The sequence below is a fragment of the Ambystoma mexicanum genome, chromosome 9 (genome assembly GCF_040938575.1).
Source record: "Ambystoma mexicanum isolate Mex_15411 chromosome 9, UKY_AmexF1_1, whole genome shotgun sequence".
In the NCBI taxonomy this organism is placed as follows: Eukaryota; Metazoa; Chordata; class Amphibia; order Caudata; family Ambystomatidae; genus Ambystoma; species Ambystoma mexicanum.
This window is the reverse complement of record NC_090931.1, coordinates 280,042,796-280,059,928: the sequence shown is the minus strand read 5'-3', so window position 1 is coordinate 280,059,928 and position 17,133 is coordinate 280,042,796. Positions and strand designations below refer to the sequence as shown.

Below are 17,133 nucleotides of genomic sequence, written 5' to 3'. Positions count from 1 at the left end.
GGACCCCTAGGGGCCCCTTTCACAAGGTGACTTCAGGAGCCTGAGGAACCTCTCGAAGAAAACCATCACTGGCAGAGGAGGTGGCAGGGGGTGATGACAGGGTAGCGGGGAGCTGCTGGAGCCGCTGCATACCCAGCCCATATGGACGCAAAGGAAAGCTGCCCGGCGCAAAAGAGGGGTAGGTTGAGGCCAGTCCCACCTTGACACTCGTTCTTCGCCGAATTCCTGGAATGGCCTCGGACGGGTGCCTCTGTTTGGCGCGGCGGTCATTTTGCCAAGCTGCCTGCCACATGCCTGCGACATTTTGCTCAGCCCGCTGGGCCTGGCCTCGTCCAAGACTCTTGCATGAGGCTCACAAAGCCTACCCTGCTCCTCGGGCCTAGGCCTGGTAGGTGTGGCACCCTCAACCCAGGGGTCGGTAGAGCTGCATTTAGGCGCCCCCTCGGGCGTATTGCCGGTATTCGGGCGTAGCCCCTTGGCCATGGTGCCTGAACAAGGGCGGTGCCCCTCGGGTGAAGACCCGGTAAAAGAACCTTTTCGGTCCCTCAACACTGTCATCGGGAGGATCTGAGGATCCCTCGGCCCGGAGGCCGGTAGCGGCAGCAGCTTCGTTGCAAGTGCTGGTAAAAGGACCTGACAGGACCCTCCTGCGCGGGAGGGTCTCTGGGAAAAAGTCTCCCTTGCGGGGTGCGATGGAGAATATCGCCCTACCTTGGGCTTCGTTCGATGTTTCACAAAGTTCTTGAGGTCCTCTGGAGGCGACTTCTGGAAGAGCTCCCTCCACCTGGCTAGTCTGTTCTTCAGCGCTTTCGAGGACAGCGAGCCACATGCTGAACAAGCTTGCCAACCATGGTCTGGGCCAAGGCAACGTAGGCAGAGGGCGTGGGGGGTCTGAAGATGCACCGGGGAGGAGTGTGACGCCTGAGCACAGAGTACCTGAATGACAAAAAGACAAAAAAATAGACAAAGAAGAAGTATCCGCGCAGGTCATTACATGGCCGAAGCCAAACCCAGGAGCTCTGGTGAATTCGGCCCGTTCCCGTCAACGCAGAAGAGGGGACTGAGGTGTGGCGCCAGAGGGAGTCAGGGCAGCGCGTACTACCTGGGCCGCACCCCCGCGTGCTGCTAAATTTGAAGAGGAAGACATTTTTTTCTGTTAAAAAAGGTTCCGTCTCCCGTCCCTTGGAAGGGATGCCCATACAGTATGGAGGTAAGGGGACGGGACGTAAGAGTTAAGTAAGGGAAAGACCGTGGATTTTCCCCTAGAGTGTCCTACCCCTTTAGTTCCCGCCCACTTCGATTGCTGCTTCAATCTTTAACATTCTCATACCATCAGAACGAGCTGCCTTTGGACTTTCTTTAAACTCTTAAAAATGAGGACTTAAACAGTGTACAGGATTTGGGGAAAAATGTCCTCTAAGAATTCGATAGTGTTCAGCTTAATTAATATTTTGTCTATGCATTTGTTTTAAACCCAAAACATAGCCTGAAGTAACCTGCAACCTGAACCACAACAACCACTACATAATTACATCACATGATAATCCAGAAATAGGTAATCCAAGTTTGAGGTGTAAAAAATCAAAAACACAATCACTTCATTACAATTACTACACTTAATTTTGAGTCGATTGATTACTTGAAAAATAAAACGTTTCTTACAGTAGTGATTAAGTACTCCTAGTCCATAGTCCCCTTTCTGCCAAAAGACCCACCACCATGGACCTGGAGCACAACCACCAATGGTAACTAACAAGAACAAGACTTCGGATTTTCTGAAATGTTTGGTCCGGTCCAAGTAGAATTTTAATGCTCTGCGCACGTCTAGGCAATGCAAAACTTTGTTGGCTTCAAATGTGGGATTTGGAAAAAAGGATGGAAGTACCATCTTCTTCTGGTTGAGGTGGAAAAGCTGCTACAACTTTAGGGAGGAAACCCAGGTGGATCCTAAGCACCACCTTGTCTTCATGAAATACTGTGTATGGCTCTTTTGCCGCTGGCACCTGAATTTCGCTAACTCAGAGCAGATGCCAATGCTACTATAGTGGTTTTCCATATGACAAGTATAATATCAGTGGATGCCATTGGTTCAAATGTTTTATGAGCCAGTGATGTCAGAATTATATTCAAGTCTCACACTCGAGGGCGAGAAATCGGGGGGATACATCCTCGCAGGTCCTTAAATGTCTCAACTATTGGATTAGCTTAAGACCACATGAGTTTTTCGGAAGTCCTATACGCGCTGAAGGCCGCTAAATAGGTCTTATTGGTCCTACTTGTACTCCAGAATGAGTATGGTGCGACGAAAAAGATACATCTAGACAGCACTGCAACGAGTTGACTTTGTTGTGTTTAGCCCAAAAGAGAACCTGGACAATTTATTTTTATATTGGGCCCTTGTAGACTCCTTTCGGGCCTGTGGAACCATCTGTAAATTCTGTTGCGAAAGACCTAAGTAACCCATGGTTAGCTCTTCAGGAACAAAGACCTGAGGGCTAACCTGCCCGGGGCAGGGTGAATCACTGCTCCCGTTTGTTGGGTTAATAGGTGAAGTTGCTCTGTCTGCAACTAAATGTGCTTTTTCTGTGCTAACTTTAAGAGATCCGAGTACCACATTCTTGTTGACCATTGTGGGACTATTAAAATGATTGAGCAATCCGTGGAGTCATTGATCTTGCAAAGGACATTTTGGATTCATGGAGATGGGGATAATTAACACCAAAGCCCGTCCCAAGGAATGTGGAAAGCATCCCCTAGCGATCTTATACCTTGACCTGTCCAGGAGGCATAAAGGTGACATTTGGTGTTCTCCTGTGTTACAAGTAAGTAGACATCGGGTGACCCCAGATTATAAACACTCAGTTTAGCACTATGGGTTTTAGCTCCCATTCATATGAGGTGGATACCAGCCGGCTGAATATGTCCGCTTCATTGTTCTCTTCGCCTGGCAGATGAACAGCTTTAATCCGAATGCTCCGATTTACCACCCGATTCTAGGTGTCCACTGCTAATTTGCACAGAGCTCGAGACCATGTTTTCCTCTGCTTGGTGTTATACATTGCAGTGGAACAGTCTGTCCTGATGAGGACAGTATTGTTCTTTATAATCAGCTGAAATTATTTTAATGCTAGAGCAATAGCCAGATGATCCAGGTAGTTTATGTGAAAATGATGTTCCTGTAGAATCCATTTCCTGTGAATTATCAGGTTGCCAAAGGAAGCACACCACCCTTCCATGAAAGAATATGCGGTTATCATTACTGAATGCAGGACTTGGCAAAAAAGCAGCCCCTTTCAGGAAATTGGACTCCTCCCAGTTTAGGAGGTCTTAGTTCAGAGAGGGAGGAATTTAAATTTTGTCTTGATTACCCGTTTCCTGGTTCCATGAACCAGATCAGTGCATTTGAAATGCTCTCATCTTGAGTCTGGCTAAAGGTACAGCGAGGACCCAAGAAGCTAGGAGTCCTAATATATGCTGGTACCATCACACTGTTGTTTATTGTCTCACAAAGTGATTGACTGCTGATACAATATCCCTGAATCTGTCCAGAGTAGGGAATATTCTCTCTAATATTGTGTCCCACCTTATTCTCAGAAGCACCAAGTTCTGTGATGGTACTAACTGACTTTTTTAGGCTGATTGAAAAACCCAGGACGAATAGTATTTGCTTCAGCCTGTGGCTGGAGGACATTGTATTTTGTGGCAAACTAGCTTGAATTAGCTTGTTCTCCAAGTAGGGATATATGTGGTGAACCTCCGTCCGAGACAAACAGCAATGGCATTCATTTGCCTGTGTGGATGCCAAATGGGGACATGTCCAGGGAGCACATCCACTCTCCTTCGCAGAGAGCCTCGAATATATGAGCTGACGTCACCACCTTTAACCTTTCTATGGAAGCAGAACAGTTGAAGTAAGATAGACCCAGGACTACTCCCAGGCCTCCCTGGCTCTTTTGGTGAACAATGAAAATTCTTGAGTAGTAGTCGAGACCTTCCTTTTGTGGGATGTTTTGCACTGCCTGTCCTGGAACCAGCTTGATTATTTCTCTGATGAGAGCTGGAAAACCTATCTGCAGGAGGGGTGACGAGAGGGGGGGATGGAAGGAACAAGTTACTTACCTGTAACTGTTGTTCTCCAGCATGGATCTGGCATGGATTCACATGCTCATGAATATTCCCCGTCGTCAGGCTGGGAATCCTCGGTAAAGAAAAAATCAGTATCAGTTTCATTTCTGATCTGTCTTTCTTAATAGTAACCAATCACTGATTTCTGGGTCATACGGCCCCCAGCCAATGACTGCCTCTCCCTAAGCCCCGCCTCTGGCAGCCATCCTCAAGATTTGGTAGCACGCAAAGTGGCAGTATGACCAAGTGAAGAGCCATAGAGGGGTAGGTGGGAGGGTTCGCATGTGAATCCATGCCAGCCCCATGCTGGAGAACAACAGTTACATGCTCATGAATAAAAGAATACATAGCAGTATACACATGCACAACCACGGGAGGTGGCAAAGGCTCAACATTAAGCATTACATCCAAAACTCAACATTAAGCAATTCTTACCTCCTCACCAGGCTCATCTTAGGCGAACAGGTTGCGCAGCACTGCTTGGCCAACCCTGGACTCCTCCCTGGAGTCCCGATCGATGCAGTAGAATCTTGTGAAGGTGTGCGTAGACCTCCACGTAGCAGCCCTGCAGATGTCCTGCAGGGGCACACCAGACAGGAACGCTGTAGTAGCAGCGATCGCTCTGGTCGAATGGGCTCTCGGACGGCCGGGCAGCAGTCGGTTTGCCAACCGGTGACAGTGCATGATGCAGCTGGAGAGCCATCTGGAAATGGAAGTCTTCGAGAGAGCCCAAAGTTCAAACAGTTGTGACGTCTTCCGAAAACCGTTCGTGCGGTTCACGTAGAACTTCAGCGCTCTAGCTACATCCAGCGAATGCAAAGTCCTCTCAGCCGGCGTTGAAAGGCGACGGGAAGAAAACCGGTAACACCAAGGGCTCGTTGAGGTGGAAGTTCGATGGCACCTTGGGCATGAAGGAGGGTTGCGTCCTCAGCACCACCCTCGTGTCATGAAAAGTCAAGTATGGAGGCTTGCAAGATAGGGCCTGGATCTCTCCCACTCGTCGTGCGGAGGTGATGGCCACGAGGAAAGCTGTCTTCCATGACAGGAACTTCAAAGGCGCCAAATGCATAGGCTCAAATGGGGCCCCCATGAGCCTGGTCAGCACCACATTAAGCTCCCACGCCGGGGCAACGATCGGAATAGTCCCTTCATAAATTCCTTCACCAAGCGATGAGACCACAAGGACGCCAGTCCCGTAGTCCTGGTATATCGGGAGATGCCAGCCAGATGTATTTTGATGGAGGCGTGAGCCAGTCCAGCTTTGGCCAGCGACAGTAGGTACGGCAGTACTTGAGGGGCCGTAATCCGCAGAGGGTTAATCTTCTGTGCACGACACCAGACAGAGAACCTCTTCCACTTATGACCGTAACACTTGAGAGTTGAGGATGCCCTGGCTTTTGCAAGAACCTCTCTGCAGTCAGCCGGGATATCGTACCCTCCAAACTCTAGTGCTGCAGGAGCCAGGCCTGCAAGTTTAGCGACTGTGGGTCGTGATGGAGTATGGCGCCCCTTTCTCTGGAGAGAAGATCTGCGTCCGCCGGTAGCTTGACTGGTGGGGACGTTGACAAGTCCAGAAGGTCCGGGAACCAGATCTGCCTGCGTCGAGGATCATTCTGCACCTGGACTTCTTGAGCTGGTTGATGAGGCGGAGCAGCAACGGCAACGGAGGGAACGCGTATAGAAACAGGCCATCTCAGGGGAACGAGAAAGCATTGCCCATGCTCCTCGGCTGCGGGAACCTGCTGGCGAACCTCTGGCACTTGGAGTTCGTCGCCGTCACAAAAAGGTCGATCCGGGGTTTGCCCCATCGCCAGCAGAGCCGGATCCACCTGGTCCTGCCGTAGTTCCCACTCGTGGCACGAGCGCAGCTCCCTGCTGAGTGAGTCGGCGATGGTGTTTTTTATTCCTGCCAAGTGGAAGGGAACCAGAAACATCCCCTGGGCGACGGCCCAGTGCCACAAATCCTGGGCCTCCTTGGATAGGGCTGGGGATCTGGTGCCCCCCTGCTTCCGTATGTAGAACATTGTGGTGGTGTTGTCGGTGAAGATCCTCACCACTTTGTCCTTGAGAGACGGAAGGAACGACTTGAGCGCCCAGAACACTGCTCGGAGCTCCAGAATGTTGATGTGGAGAGACCTCTCCTCCGGGAGCAAGAGGCCTCTTGCGTGGAGATCTCCGGTGTGGGCCCCCCATCCCAACAGGGAGGTGTCCGTCGTCACCGTCTCCTGAAACGCCAGAGTTTGAAAGTCCGTGCCTGTAGTGAGGTGAGCACGGGTACCCCACCATAGGATCGCCCGACGGAACTCCTCGTCGAGAGGGATCCTGTCCTCGAAGCAGCCCGTCGCCTAAAACCAGTGGGCGTCGAGGAACTCCTGTAGCGGACGCATCTGAAGTCTGCAAAGGGGTACAGGATAGATGCATGAGGACATCATCCCGAGGAGGGACTTGATGGACCTCACCCTGGCCACGTCCATGGCTAGCAGGCGCCGTACCTTCCCCAGGATGGTCTTGGTCCTCTCCTCTGACAGGGAGGCCAATTGCCCCACTGTATCGAGCTTCGCTCCCAGAAACATTGCTACTTGCGACGGAACCAGGTGGGATTTGGGGTAGTTGATGGCGAACCCCAGTTCCGTGAGGAGCCGGATGGTCCTCGCTGTGTGTTCGACAGAGAGTTCCCTTGTCCTTGCCCGGATTAGCCAGTCGTCCAGGTAGGGGTAGACGTGGATCCCCTGCAGGTGCAGCCGCGCCGCCACTGGTGCCAGGCACTTGGTGAATACCCTGGATGCCGACTTTAATCCGAACGGTAGGGCTCTGAATTGGTAGTGGAGTCCCTGAACCACGAACCTGAGAAACTTCCTGTGCCCTTTTAGAATGGGGATGTGGAAGTAAGCATCCTCCAGGTCCAACAACGATAGGAAGTCGCCCTCCTCCAGCTGTCCCAGCACGTGCTGGAGGGTGACCATCCTGAATGTCTGTGCCTTGATGTATTTGTTTAACGGACGCAGGTCCAGGATGGGGCGCCAACCACCTGTCTTCTTTCTGACGAGGAAGTACCTTGAGTACACTCCGGAGCCTCCTGGGGACGAGCTCGATGGCACCCTTCTTGAGCATCGCCCTTACCTCCAACAGCAGTTGAGGGACGCGATTCTCCTTCCTGGCCATGGGAGGAATGCGAGGGCACTTATTTTAGAATTCCAGCGAGTGCCCATTGGCCAGGGTGTTCAGCACCCAACGGTCGGTGCAGATGACTCCCACACGCTGACGAACTTTGTCAGCCGGCCTCCCACCGGGGTGCTTCGGTGGGGGCCCGACGACACGGTCAGTCTTGCTTGGAGGCGGCCTTCCCGCCTTGGCGACGACGGCGGGATCCCCTTCCTTGCCGCAACCTCTGTAGGCCTCCTGGGAAGAGGAGCGGGCCGCCTGGCGGTATGTGGAGGAGCCACCGCTGGATCCTTTGGAGGCACCCTGTCTGCCTCCAGAGCTCCGAAAGGGCCGTCGTTGAAGTACACCTAGGGCCCGGGCCGTCTCCGAGTCGGTCTTGATGGCCTGGAGAGAGTCATCCACCGCCTTACCAAAAAGGTTGTTGCCGTCGAACGGCATATCCAACACTCTGGTCTGGATGTCCTGGCGAAAGTCTGTCGCCTTGAGCCATCCTCGTCGTCGGAGGCAAACTCTGTTGCCTAGTTAGCGAAATCCGGTATCTGCAATGTCCGTTACCACCGTTATGGCATGATCCGACGCCACCTCGCCTTCCTGCAGAATTTGTAGGGCCTCCGACCTCTTGTCGTCAGATAGGAAGTCTAGCAGGGGAGGTATCTTGAACCAGAGCTCCCTGTCGTAGCGGGCCACAATCGCCAAGGCCTTGGCCACCTTAATCGTCGTTGCCACCGACGAGATGACTCGTCGTCCCATGGAGTCCAACTTTTTGCCCTCGCTGTCCAGCGGGGAAGTGGAAGTTGAAGCCGCCGCACCCGCTGCTTTCTTCTTAGCCGCTGCCGAGACGACAGAGTCTGGCGTGGGCTGGGCCCTGAGGCACAAGGGGGCGGCATCGGGGACTCAGTACTTCTTCTTGAACCTGTCCCTCTTGGCGGGTGTCGTGGAAGGGTTCTTGAAGACAGCAAGCCCCTCGTCCCAGATGTCGAGCAAAGGCACCGCGTGGACCGTCTTCCTCTTGGCCTCTCGTCGTTTGTAAAGAAACCCTTCCTTTTTTTGTTCTTCAGGGCAGAGCTGGAAGAGCTCGGATGCCCTGGTTATCATGGCGTGAAAGGAGCCAATTTCGTCAGATGCAGAAGCCCGAGGGGGGAGGGGTGATGACGGGATGTCCGCTGTGTCATCGCCGCCGTCGTCGTCCGTCCCCGTCGTTGTATACGTCGCCGTATCCTCTCTAGGGTCCGGCGAGGGGGATGAGGGTCCACAGGCCTCGCGGGCACGAAGGGAGGAGAGGGGTGGACTCTCCTCTGCTTGTTCGGAGGGTTTCCCCGACGGGCCTGGTTCTGGATCCTCCGTCGGGGTCCATGGTAATCCCGTCCTTATCTCGGTACATAAGGATTGGATCGCCAACAAAATGGCCGCCGAGCTATCCTAGGGCTCGGGTAATGGCTGCGACGGATGGGATGGCCGCTCCACTGGGCCCTCTTGGTCGCTATCTTCGATCACGTCAGCGGGGACCGTCCCCTGGGATCGAACCTTCTCGAACCTCTCGTTGAGGCCTATGAACCTCTCGTTGAGGCCCTTCTCGGTTTCCATCAGTTCCTCCTCAGAGACTGATTCCGAGTCTGTAATGGCCACCGGCCCCCCCTCTTTTTCCACCGGGGACTTCACGGGGGTCTTAACGATGGGCTGGAAAGAGGATTCCCTCCGCGGTGGCAATGATACTCTGGGCCCAGAGGCCGTTTCCACTGGCGTAGTCTCAGCCGGCTTCGCCAGGGTCACAGCGACCACTTCGAAAGAGGCCTTTGCCGGCTGGATCAAAGCCCTCACCACCTTAGGTGCATCCTGGGCCTTCGCCTTGGGGGGAGGGTCAGCGCCTCGCTCCCCCTTCGAGATCGACCGGGGCCGCTCCAGCAGCTTACCCGGGTTCTCGGACTTCCTCTTCCCCGAACCAGAGCGCTGGCTCATGGTTGAACGTGCCGGGGAAGTCACGCCCTGCCTGGAGCCGAAGAGCCCGACCTTTCGGCGCTCCCGGGGCCCGCGGACTCGGGGTGCTTGGCCTTCTGATGGGCCCCCGTCACCGGGGCGCCCTCACAGGACTTAGAAGCCCGCTTAGACTTTTTCTTCGCCTTCTCACCTGCTGTTCCCTTCTCCAGCCAAGCGGCGAGGCGGGAACAACGATCTTGTTTGGTCCGTTCCAAAAGGTTCTTGCAGAACGCTCAGTCCTTATCCACGTGCATCTTGTCCTCATGAAGGCAGTAGAGACATCGCAAATGCTCGTCCTCTTTGAAAACGTTTTGTAATCCGCATCCAGGGCAGCACCTGAACAGCTTGGATCCGGGCGTCGAGCTTCCCTTGTCCTGGGCCATGTCCGTTGAGGTAGGCCGCAGATCTTCCGGAATCCTCCAAGAAGCGTGAACTCGACGAAAACTTCACCCTTGAGGGGCGTAGAAGATTTCCGAAACGGGTCCCCGTTATCGGAAGTAGAAACGGTGGAGTTTGAGGCTCGATTAAACCAAAAAAATGAGAAAATCTCCTGAAAAAGCGCGAAAACGCAGCAAAAACTCGAGAGCTAAAGCACGAGGACTCCCAACACTTGAGCATGCGGTAAAAATCTGAGGATGGCTGCCAAAGGCGGGGCTTAGGGAGAGGGCAGTCATTGGCTGGGGGCAGTATGACCCAGAGATCAGTGATTGGTTACTACTAAGAAAGACAGATCAGAAACGAAACTGATACTGATTTTTTCTTTACTGAGGATTCCCAGCCTGACGGGGAATATTCATGAGCATGTGAATCCATGCCAGACCCCATGCTGGAGAAGTGGGAGTCAAAAACCTGTGGAAACGATTGATCTCAGCTATGGGTCCTGAAAGAGGTAACAGCATACTGACAAGTGCCAGGCTAATCTGCCCCCAGCCAGGGTATCATGACCAGGGCGATGGTCTCATTGTTTTTTTTAGGACCCAAGGACTGCGAGGAGGGAGAAAGAAAAACCCTTTGGTTGCCGTATGCTGCCGCTTTCTACATTGTGTACTGGGCAAATGGTCTGGTTGCCTGGATTTCCTGTCCGGAAAACCTCTTAATCCTTTGAACGAACTAGTGCTTTGCTCAGGTCTTGGTTGTGCACCCGAAAACTGCTTTGGCACACATTTAGACAAGAACACGAATGACATCTGTTGGGGTGTTTGTTAATTCCTCCTCTATCGAGCAATTAAACCAAAGAAGAAATCGATCTGTTCCCTCAAAAGGGAGGTTGAAGATTCTGCCTGCACCTCTGCTGTAAATTTAGCGGCGTGCATCCATGCATACCCCCCTCATGTCCATATGGCTCTGCTGGCTGCATCAATATGTGGTGCAGAAGCTTCCAATATGTCCTGAGCAATAACCTCCGCTTCTTGCCTGTCTACTGGCAGTTCAGGTAAAAAACCACCAATTTCTGCCCGTCATTTTTGGTTTGTTGCAGCAAGTAATGCGTCCACACTCAGGAGTTTTTAATGAGTATACCCATTAACGTTGGCGATATTGTTTTGCCCTCACGGACTGTTGGGCTTCTGAATAATTCAGCAAGCTAGAAGAAAATTGTCACTCCTACCCAATGCTTCTCATTGCGTGACTTTTTTTTCTAAATGCTTGAGTCCACCAAAAAGGTAAAGCGTTTTGGGCAAGCATTTAGTTTGAGTAAATGTTTGATGGCTTCTAGGAGGAGTTTTTAACTTGGGGAATTTCGCCTCCCCTTTTGGTTAGTCATTTTAATTCTGCCACCTTTGCAGACACTTGCCTGAGGGGTAACCCTGAATTTAGGAATAGTTTTTAACCAAATGATTCCAGAAACTTCTCCTCTGGATAAGCAAGCCTTTGCAGATGTTGAGGAAGCGGCCCCTGCAGAAGGCTTTGAATAAAGAGAAGCAGCGGCTACCACAAAAGAATGCAGTTGGGGTTGGGGGTGGGGCCAAGCCTGATTTGCATATGGTCTTTCCCCTTCTGTAATGGCTTGGCAGGCGAAGAACGGTGGTCTGGAGGGTTGCCCAGAGCATTGCCAGTGGTTAAGATTCATTCTAAACCTTCCAGCCATCACCTCTTTGTTTTTGCTTTGTCACCCCGAGTGGGACGGGTATGCCCAGACGTGGGTCCCGTGCCTGCTGGGCCTAGAGACCCAAGCTACTCCTCACTGGTGAGCCCCAACAAGGGTGAAACATGTTTGGGGATGCTTGTGGTCTCGTGCAGAAGGGATGTGGCCTAGCAGTTCGGGCTGGACTGCCCCTTTTGGGGTGGGGCCAGGCCTGATTTGCATATGGTCTTTCCCCTTCTGTAATGGCTTGGCAGGCAAAGAACGGTGGTCTAGAGGGTTGCCCAGAGCATTGCCAGTGGTTAAGATTCATTCTAAACCTTCCAGCCATCACCTCTTTGTTTTTGCTTTGGGGTTGAGAGGCCCACAGCACTGTTTCACCTTCCATTGGCCTACACCCGACATCCATATGTTTGTAGATGAAGCAGAGTGGGGTTTAAGCCAAAACATTTTCGGTAGTGACAAAACTTTTCAATGGTATTCCAGAGCGGTTAGTTTGTCCAAGATTAAATCTCTGACAAAACCCCCAGCTTCCTGTTGCTCCTGGTACAATGTAGATACTCAAAAGATTTCAGCGAGACGGGCATAAAGCCATGAAATGCTTTTGCGGAGTAGGACGTATCATCTTAATTGTCATCAGTGTATCAGTGGGTAGGCTTTACTTCGGGAGTACCAGACCCGGGAGCCACGTTCTGAACAGTGTCAATTGGCTAGGTGGGCACAGTAGGAACTGCTTGTGGAGCATTCACCTGCACTAGGGGAGGGGGAGGAAGAGGAAGTGGTGGCAACGGAGGCCTTTGAGCCAATAACTGTGGGTCTGGTTGAAGCCATGGCGGCTGAACCTGTGGTACCACCTTTGATCAAATTCTTGAGAATGCCTCTCATTTTTTGCGATTTCATGAGCAACATAAAACAGTCAAAGAACCATTCTTCACATGCTGCTTGCGAGGATTGTCCGACGTTGCAGCCATTGGTGTGTATAAGTGGCAACAGGCCTCTCTGAAGCTCATCTGGTATGGCTCAGATATGGTATGAGGGTAATGAATATGAGGTACACCATGTGATGGATTTTGATGGAGTTCACCTCTCATACCCGAATCCCCATAGCCTACAGTGTAGTCAATGATGGACATCTGCCTGGCTGCAACGCCCACTCGGGGGGAAGAACCAACTAAATAGTGTGACTCTTCACCTGACGGCACCCTCAGGAATTGGCCTGGTAGTCTTTTCACATACAGTCCCCCCCCCCCCCTCAGGCATAAGCCTGGTAGTAGAGCTGTGATGCCCCTAGGCCTGGTGGTCTAGTCAAACTACTGCACCACTTGCCCTAGGTGCCTCAGGTGTACCCCCAGTGCGAGAATCTCAAGGACCCCTCAGCAGAAGAACTTTCTGGTAAGGAGCCTCTGCGCTGAAGTGGAGAAGAGAAAATATGACTTAACGGTTTCTTCAATTTCTGTTGAGTGAAGGTCTTGTGGTGTTCGGGCAGTGACCGTTTGAAGATTTCCTTAAACCTTGAAAGAGTGATCTCTGTGTTAAAGGGTCACACCCTGCACAAGAATCCCACCAGTGTTCAACTCCCAGACACTAAGAAAAGCGAATGGGGGTCTGAAGCTGGAAAAAATCTGTGGCAGGATGCGCACCTTGATAACCCACTTGGAGCCGACATATGCTGGGGAGGGAGCCGGAGGCCAGAAAGAAGGAAAAACGCAGGGAAATAAATGGGTTGCACAGCAAATAATCCACCCACTAACACAGGGCAGGTCCAATACCCGTCCAAGCGGAAAAGAGGGCTGAGGTGAGGTGCCTGTAGGAAGGGCCAGTGGGACGTGGTTATAACCGTGGCCGCACCCCAGCACACTCTAAATTTAAAGGGGAACCATTTTTTGCAAGGCAAAATGGTATCAGTCCTGTCCCTGTACTGGGACGCCCATACAGTATGGAGGAAAGGGGACAGGACGTAGGACTAATACAGAGCTGTTGCTTACAGTTTAAAATTGAGTGTGAGCCGAAGATCGATCAGAATGCACGTAACTAACATCTATAACCGTAACTGCAATAGCCCTACCATCTGATATTTTCATGAAGTTAGGCACTTCAGAAACTAGAAAATAATAAACTAACCCCTAACCCTCCACCCACACAGATTTCTCCCTGCCCAAAGTTACGTAGAGTCCTTAATGATCTCTAAGGGGTGTGCCAATGAAACGCAAGACTCAAGACCCCTTTCCGCCACCCACCCACGCACACACTTATTCATGAACACTTTTAGTTGCTTAAATGTATAGTACTGCATTCAGAGGTCCAGACTTGGAGCATGGTGCTACGTTCAAACTGGCATAAATGGCAATAAAAAAAAAAACACTTACCTCTGTGCCTGTTGGTAGTTTTGTCAAACATTAGCATGGCATCCTCGACCTAAAACAAATTAAGGTGAGGTAGGGGTTAAAACTAGGTAGGAGAGATTAATTTACTCATTGTCACTAGCAATTCATAAGCTCAACTGTTTGCGACCTGATGAAATTATCAAAATCAAGTTGTAGCGAATTCATTCATATATACTTTGTATTTAGAAGAATCCATCATTAGAAAAACGACATATCACAACAGATTACTTGAGTTTTTGGCCGTAGCTGGTTGCCCGTGGCTCTTTCCTACATCCAATGGAAAGTTTCTAAGGGATGACTTATGTATTGAAATTATGATGCTAATCAGTGAAACCACAAACCACTGGCACTACGTGAGATCATCACCATGTCCTACCAGGGACTAGGCGGTGGTAGGTGTGGTAAAGGAGCCGGGTTCTAAGAAGGCTTATAAGCCTAATGAAACTGGGGGCATAAGAATTGCAGGTGGAAGTCAAAGGATTCCCATGCCTTAGTAGGAGGTATACAAACTGCTGCATGTCTCCAGTCTTCATTGCATGAAACTTTTTGGAAACCAATGTTTTGATAGTTCCTTGCGAGTTTATTAAGTGTGAAGTGATGAAAGGGGCCATACAGGTCAAAACTCCGAATGGTGAAAAGTAGCTGACTATGAACTCTTCAGCTGTACCAGAAAGCAATGACATTCATCCAAGAAAATTAAGAGTAAAGTTGAGGGAACCCGACACATGGCCAAACTCATAACGAACCTGGAAAAGCTAAGTTTCAACAACATAGAGCAGGTGTTCCCTTGTAGCAACAACCACACAGAAATGGAATGCAGGAGAAGATGCACAACGAAAAGGTGAGCTCATTAAAAGAGGGCACGGTCAAGAGTAATAGATTCCGGCCAGTTAGGTCTGTCCGCATCATCTCGAAGTGGGCTATTACAAAAACATTCTTGCTAAGGGTTCCACAAAGGTTTACGTGACAAAAAGGAGGCCATTGTGCACTTTAACCTCGACCAGCAAACGCTGGTAAGCTAGTTTTATGGAGGACGCAATTCAATCAGAAAAGGAAGGAAACATTCTGCTGTGGATGCTTGACAAAATAAAATGAATATTCATGCTATATATTTATGTACACGATCAGTTGTCTGGGTCTTTTGAGAGGAGGGGGCAGGTATGAGAAACCCGGGCTCTGATGCAAACACATGCAACGCCTGCAGCAGATCACATGTTCTGACTCGCAGGAGGCAAAGGCTCCTGGGCTCCCCACTGAGTTACTGTACACAGACTAGCAGCAGTGAGCCGAAAACCTTAGGGCCAGAGATGAATCTGCGTATTACTGCCCCCGAGGCCCCAAGCAGACGAGCCGTTTAACAAGTTGTGTATTACTCCAGGGAGAGGAGGAGGTGCCGTTTTGAGGAAACAGAACAGAACCTTGGGCTGGGTGATGAAACGCATTCAAAATAGCATGTTTGCTTGCCATGCACACAATTATTTCCTAGTGCAGTGGAGGTTTGAAGAGCTCACTCTCCAGCAGTATAGGCTTGTGGCTTATATCCATTGAACCATATTCAAGTATCCAGTGAACCTTTTAAGTATCACCCACCTCGCATCCGTCCTTTATATAAACGAAAACAGTTTTCGCATACGCTCAATTTGCGTGCAGTGTAAAGAAGCAGACCTAACCAGCGAAGAGCCGAACGGGTATTTTGAAAGTTTGGCTTAAAACGAAAACACAAATATGAACTGTATATCCGAAAAATGTCTAATTGGCCACCCTTTTCCATTTCCTCCGGACTAAACATTTTATCTCGGACTAGCATTTCGAGGTTTACTCCACCTTTCTTTCCTCCAGGGCAGCTATTGTATGAAGAAGAATAGATCTTTCCCTCTATAGTCAAGTCGTACAATGGGCGCCTCAATGCCTTCTGAATAGATAAAGTGCAATAGTGGGAAAAATCTATGAACACTTTATAAAATCAGATCTCATAGCTGGTGAGGAGAGAAAGAAAGAAAATCAATATGGATCGTAGGCATTCAGGGGAAAGATTATTCTTCATTTTTTTCAACAACTGCAAAAAAAATGCCCCATCAATGCTTTGGAAATCTGGCAGGACAGCAAGAACTGAAACTGGATGAATCCAAATATACAAAGGATGAATAGAATGGGAGTGGGGGGCGGCCTCGTACATACCAGCTCCTTTCTCACGGTTCTCTGTGAAGCAAACAGAGGCAGCCTGTGTATGCCTCTGTGCCCGGCAGAGAAAGGAGAGCTGCAGTCAAGGTAGCTGGCAGCAGCGTCACCCTCTGGAAGCACAAGTAGAGCTTTTCTTCTAAACATGTGAAACCTTAGAAACGTGGGCGTCTCCAGATAGCGAAGCTAACGACCCCCTCCCTGGGCACCTTGCTCGTCACGGACATTAAGACCGTGAAAAGGCGCTGGTTGCTTTCTTACTCCCATCGCACTGTTCCGATCCCCACCCGAGACCAGTCTGCTGAACACCATGCTATACCCATGGGCAACCATCCCAGTGGGCTGTGGCAAGTGGGCGTCAATAATGTAAACTTTTTTTTCTGACGCCATAGATACGTTTATCTCGAAGGTAAATATCTTCATATTCACTCATCCAACTCATACTCCTCGCAATGATCAAGGCCAGAAACTAGCTCAGGACTGCACAGCATTGGCTTCCTGGTGAACTGCAGCTGTAGCACCACATTCTACTCAGATGCCTGCATCAATCCTGTTCCTTCCCCAGAACTGGCCAAAAGAAAATTAGAACCCAGTGTACTTTGCGAAGGGCATAACTAGCCTATGCAGCAGCTGGCCAACAATTCTTACTAGTCACACTGTACAGAAGGGTGTCAAAAGTGGATTAAGACAGGACTAACGTATGTGTTCTAGACATGCATCTAGATCTCTCATCTTAGAAATGCTGCGTTTAAACACATTAGTCTTGTTTTTTTTATGTGGGCATAACCGTGTTGTGTAGATAAGCATAATTTACTTGAAATCAGAGGACGACAAGCGGCGCTAGACAGCCCAGCCAAGATGGCCGCGAGCCTGTGAGCTCCTACACACCCTAAATCGATCTGGACAGAATCCTGAGTCCCCACGCTGCTTTGAACCACCATTATCAGCGGAGCGATTCACAACACAGTCGTACAGAAAATGTCCCACTCTGGTACTGCCTGATAGTGTGAGTTGAGAGAACGTGCTGCATCTCCCTGGACCCCCCTAGCACCGCATGGAGACGAGGGCAAGAGGCTGGGGGAGGAGAGACTCACCAGCTGATAATTCGCTGTGGGCCCGGAGACTGAGGGACAGCCGAAGTGCCCGCAGTGAAACGCAGACTGCGGCGCTGTCGTAGGAGGGACACTGCACTCCCTCACAGGAAGCTCTACACTACCCAAAGCCCATATC

General features: G+C 50.6%; 1 protein-coding gene across 15 annotated transcripts in view; it reads right to left on the bottom strand.

The window, feature by feature from the left end:
• Positions 1–17,133, bottom strand: part of MSI2 (musashi RNA binding protein 2) — a 2,560,560-nt gene that overhangs the window by 1,391,804 nt on the left and 1,151,623 nt on the right. For all 15 annotated transcript variants that reach the window (XM_069614640.1, XM_069614629.1, XM_069614635.1 and 12 more), the window contains exon 7: positions 13,708–13,756. In XM_069614640.1, the coding sequence (XP_069470741.1) occupies positions 13,708–13,756 (49 nt within the window). The remainder of the gene's footprint in view (positions 1–13,707; positions 13,757–17,133) is intronic.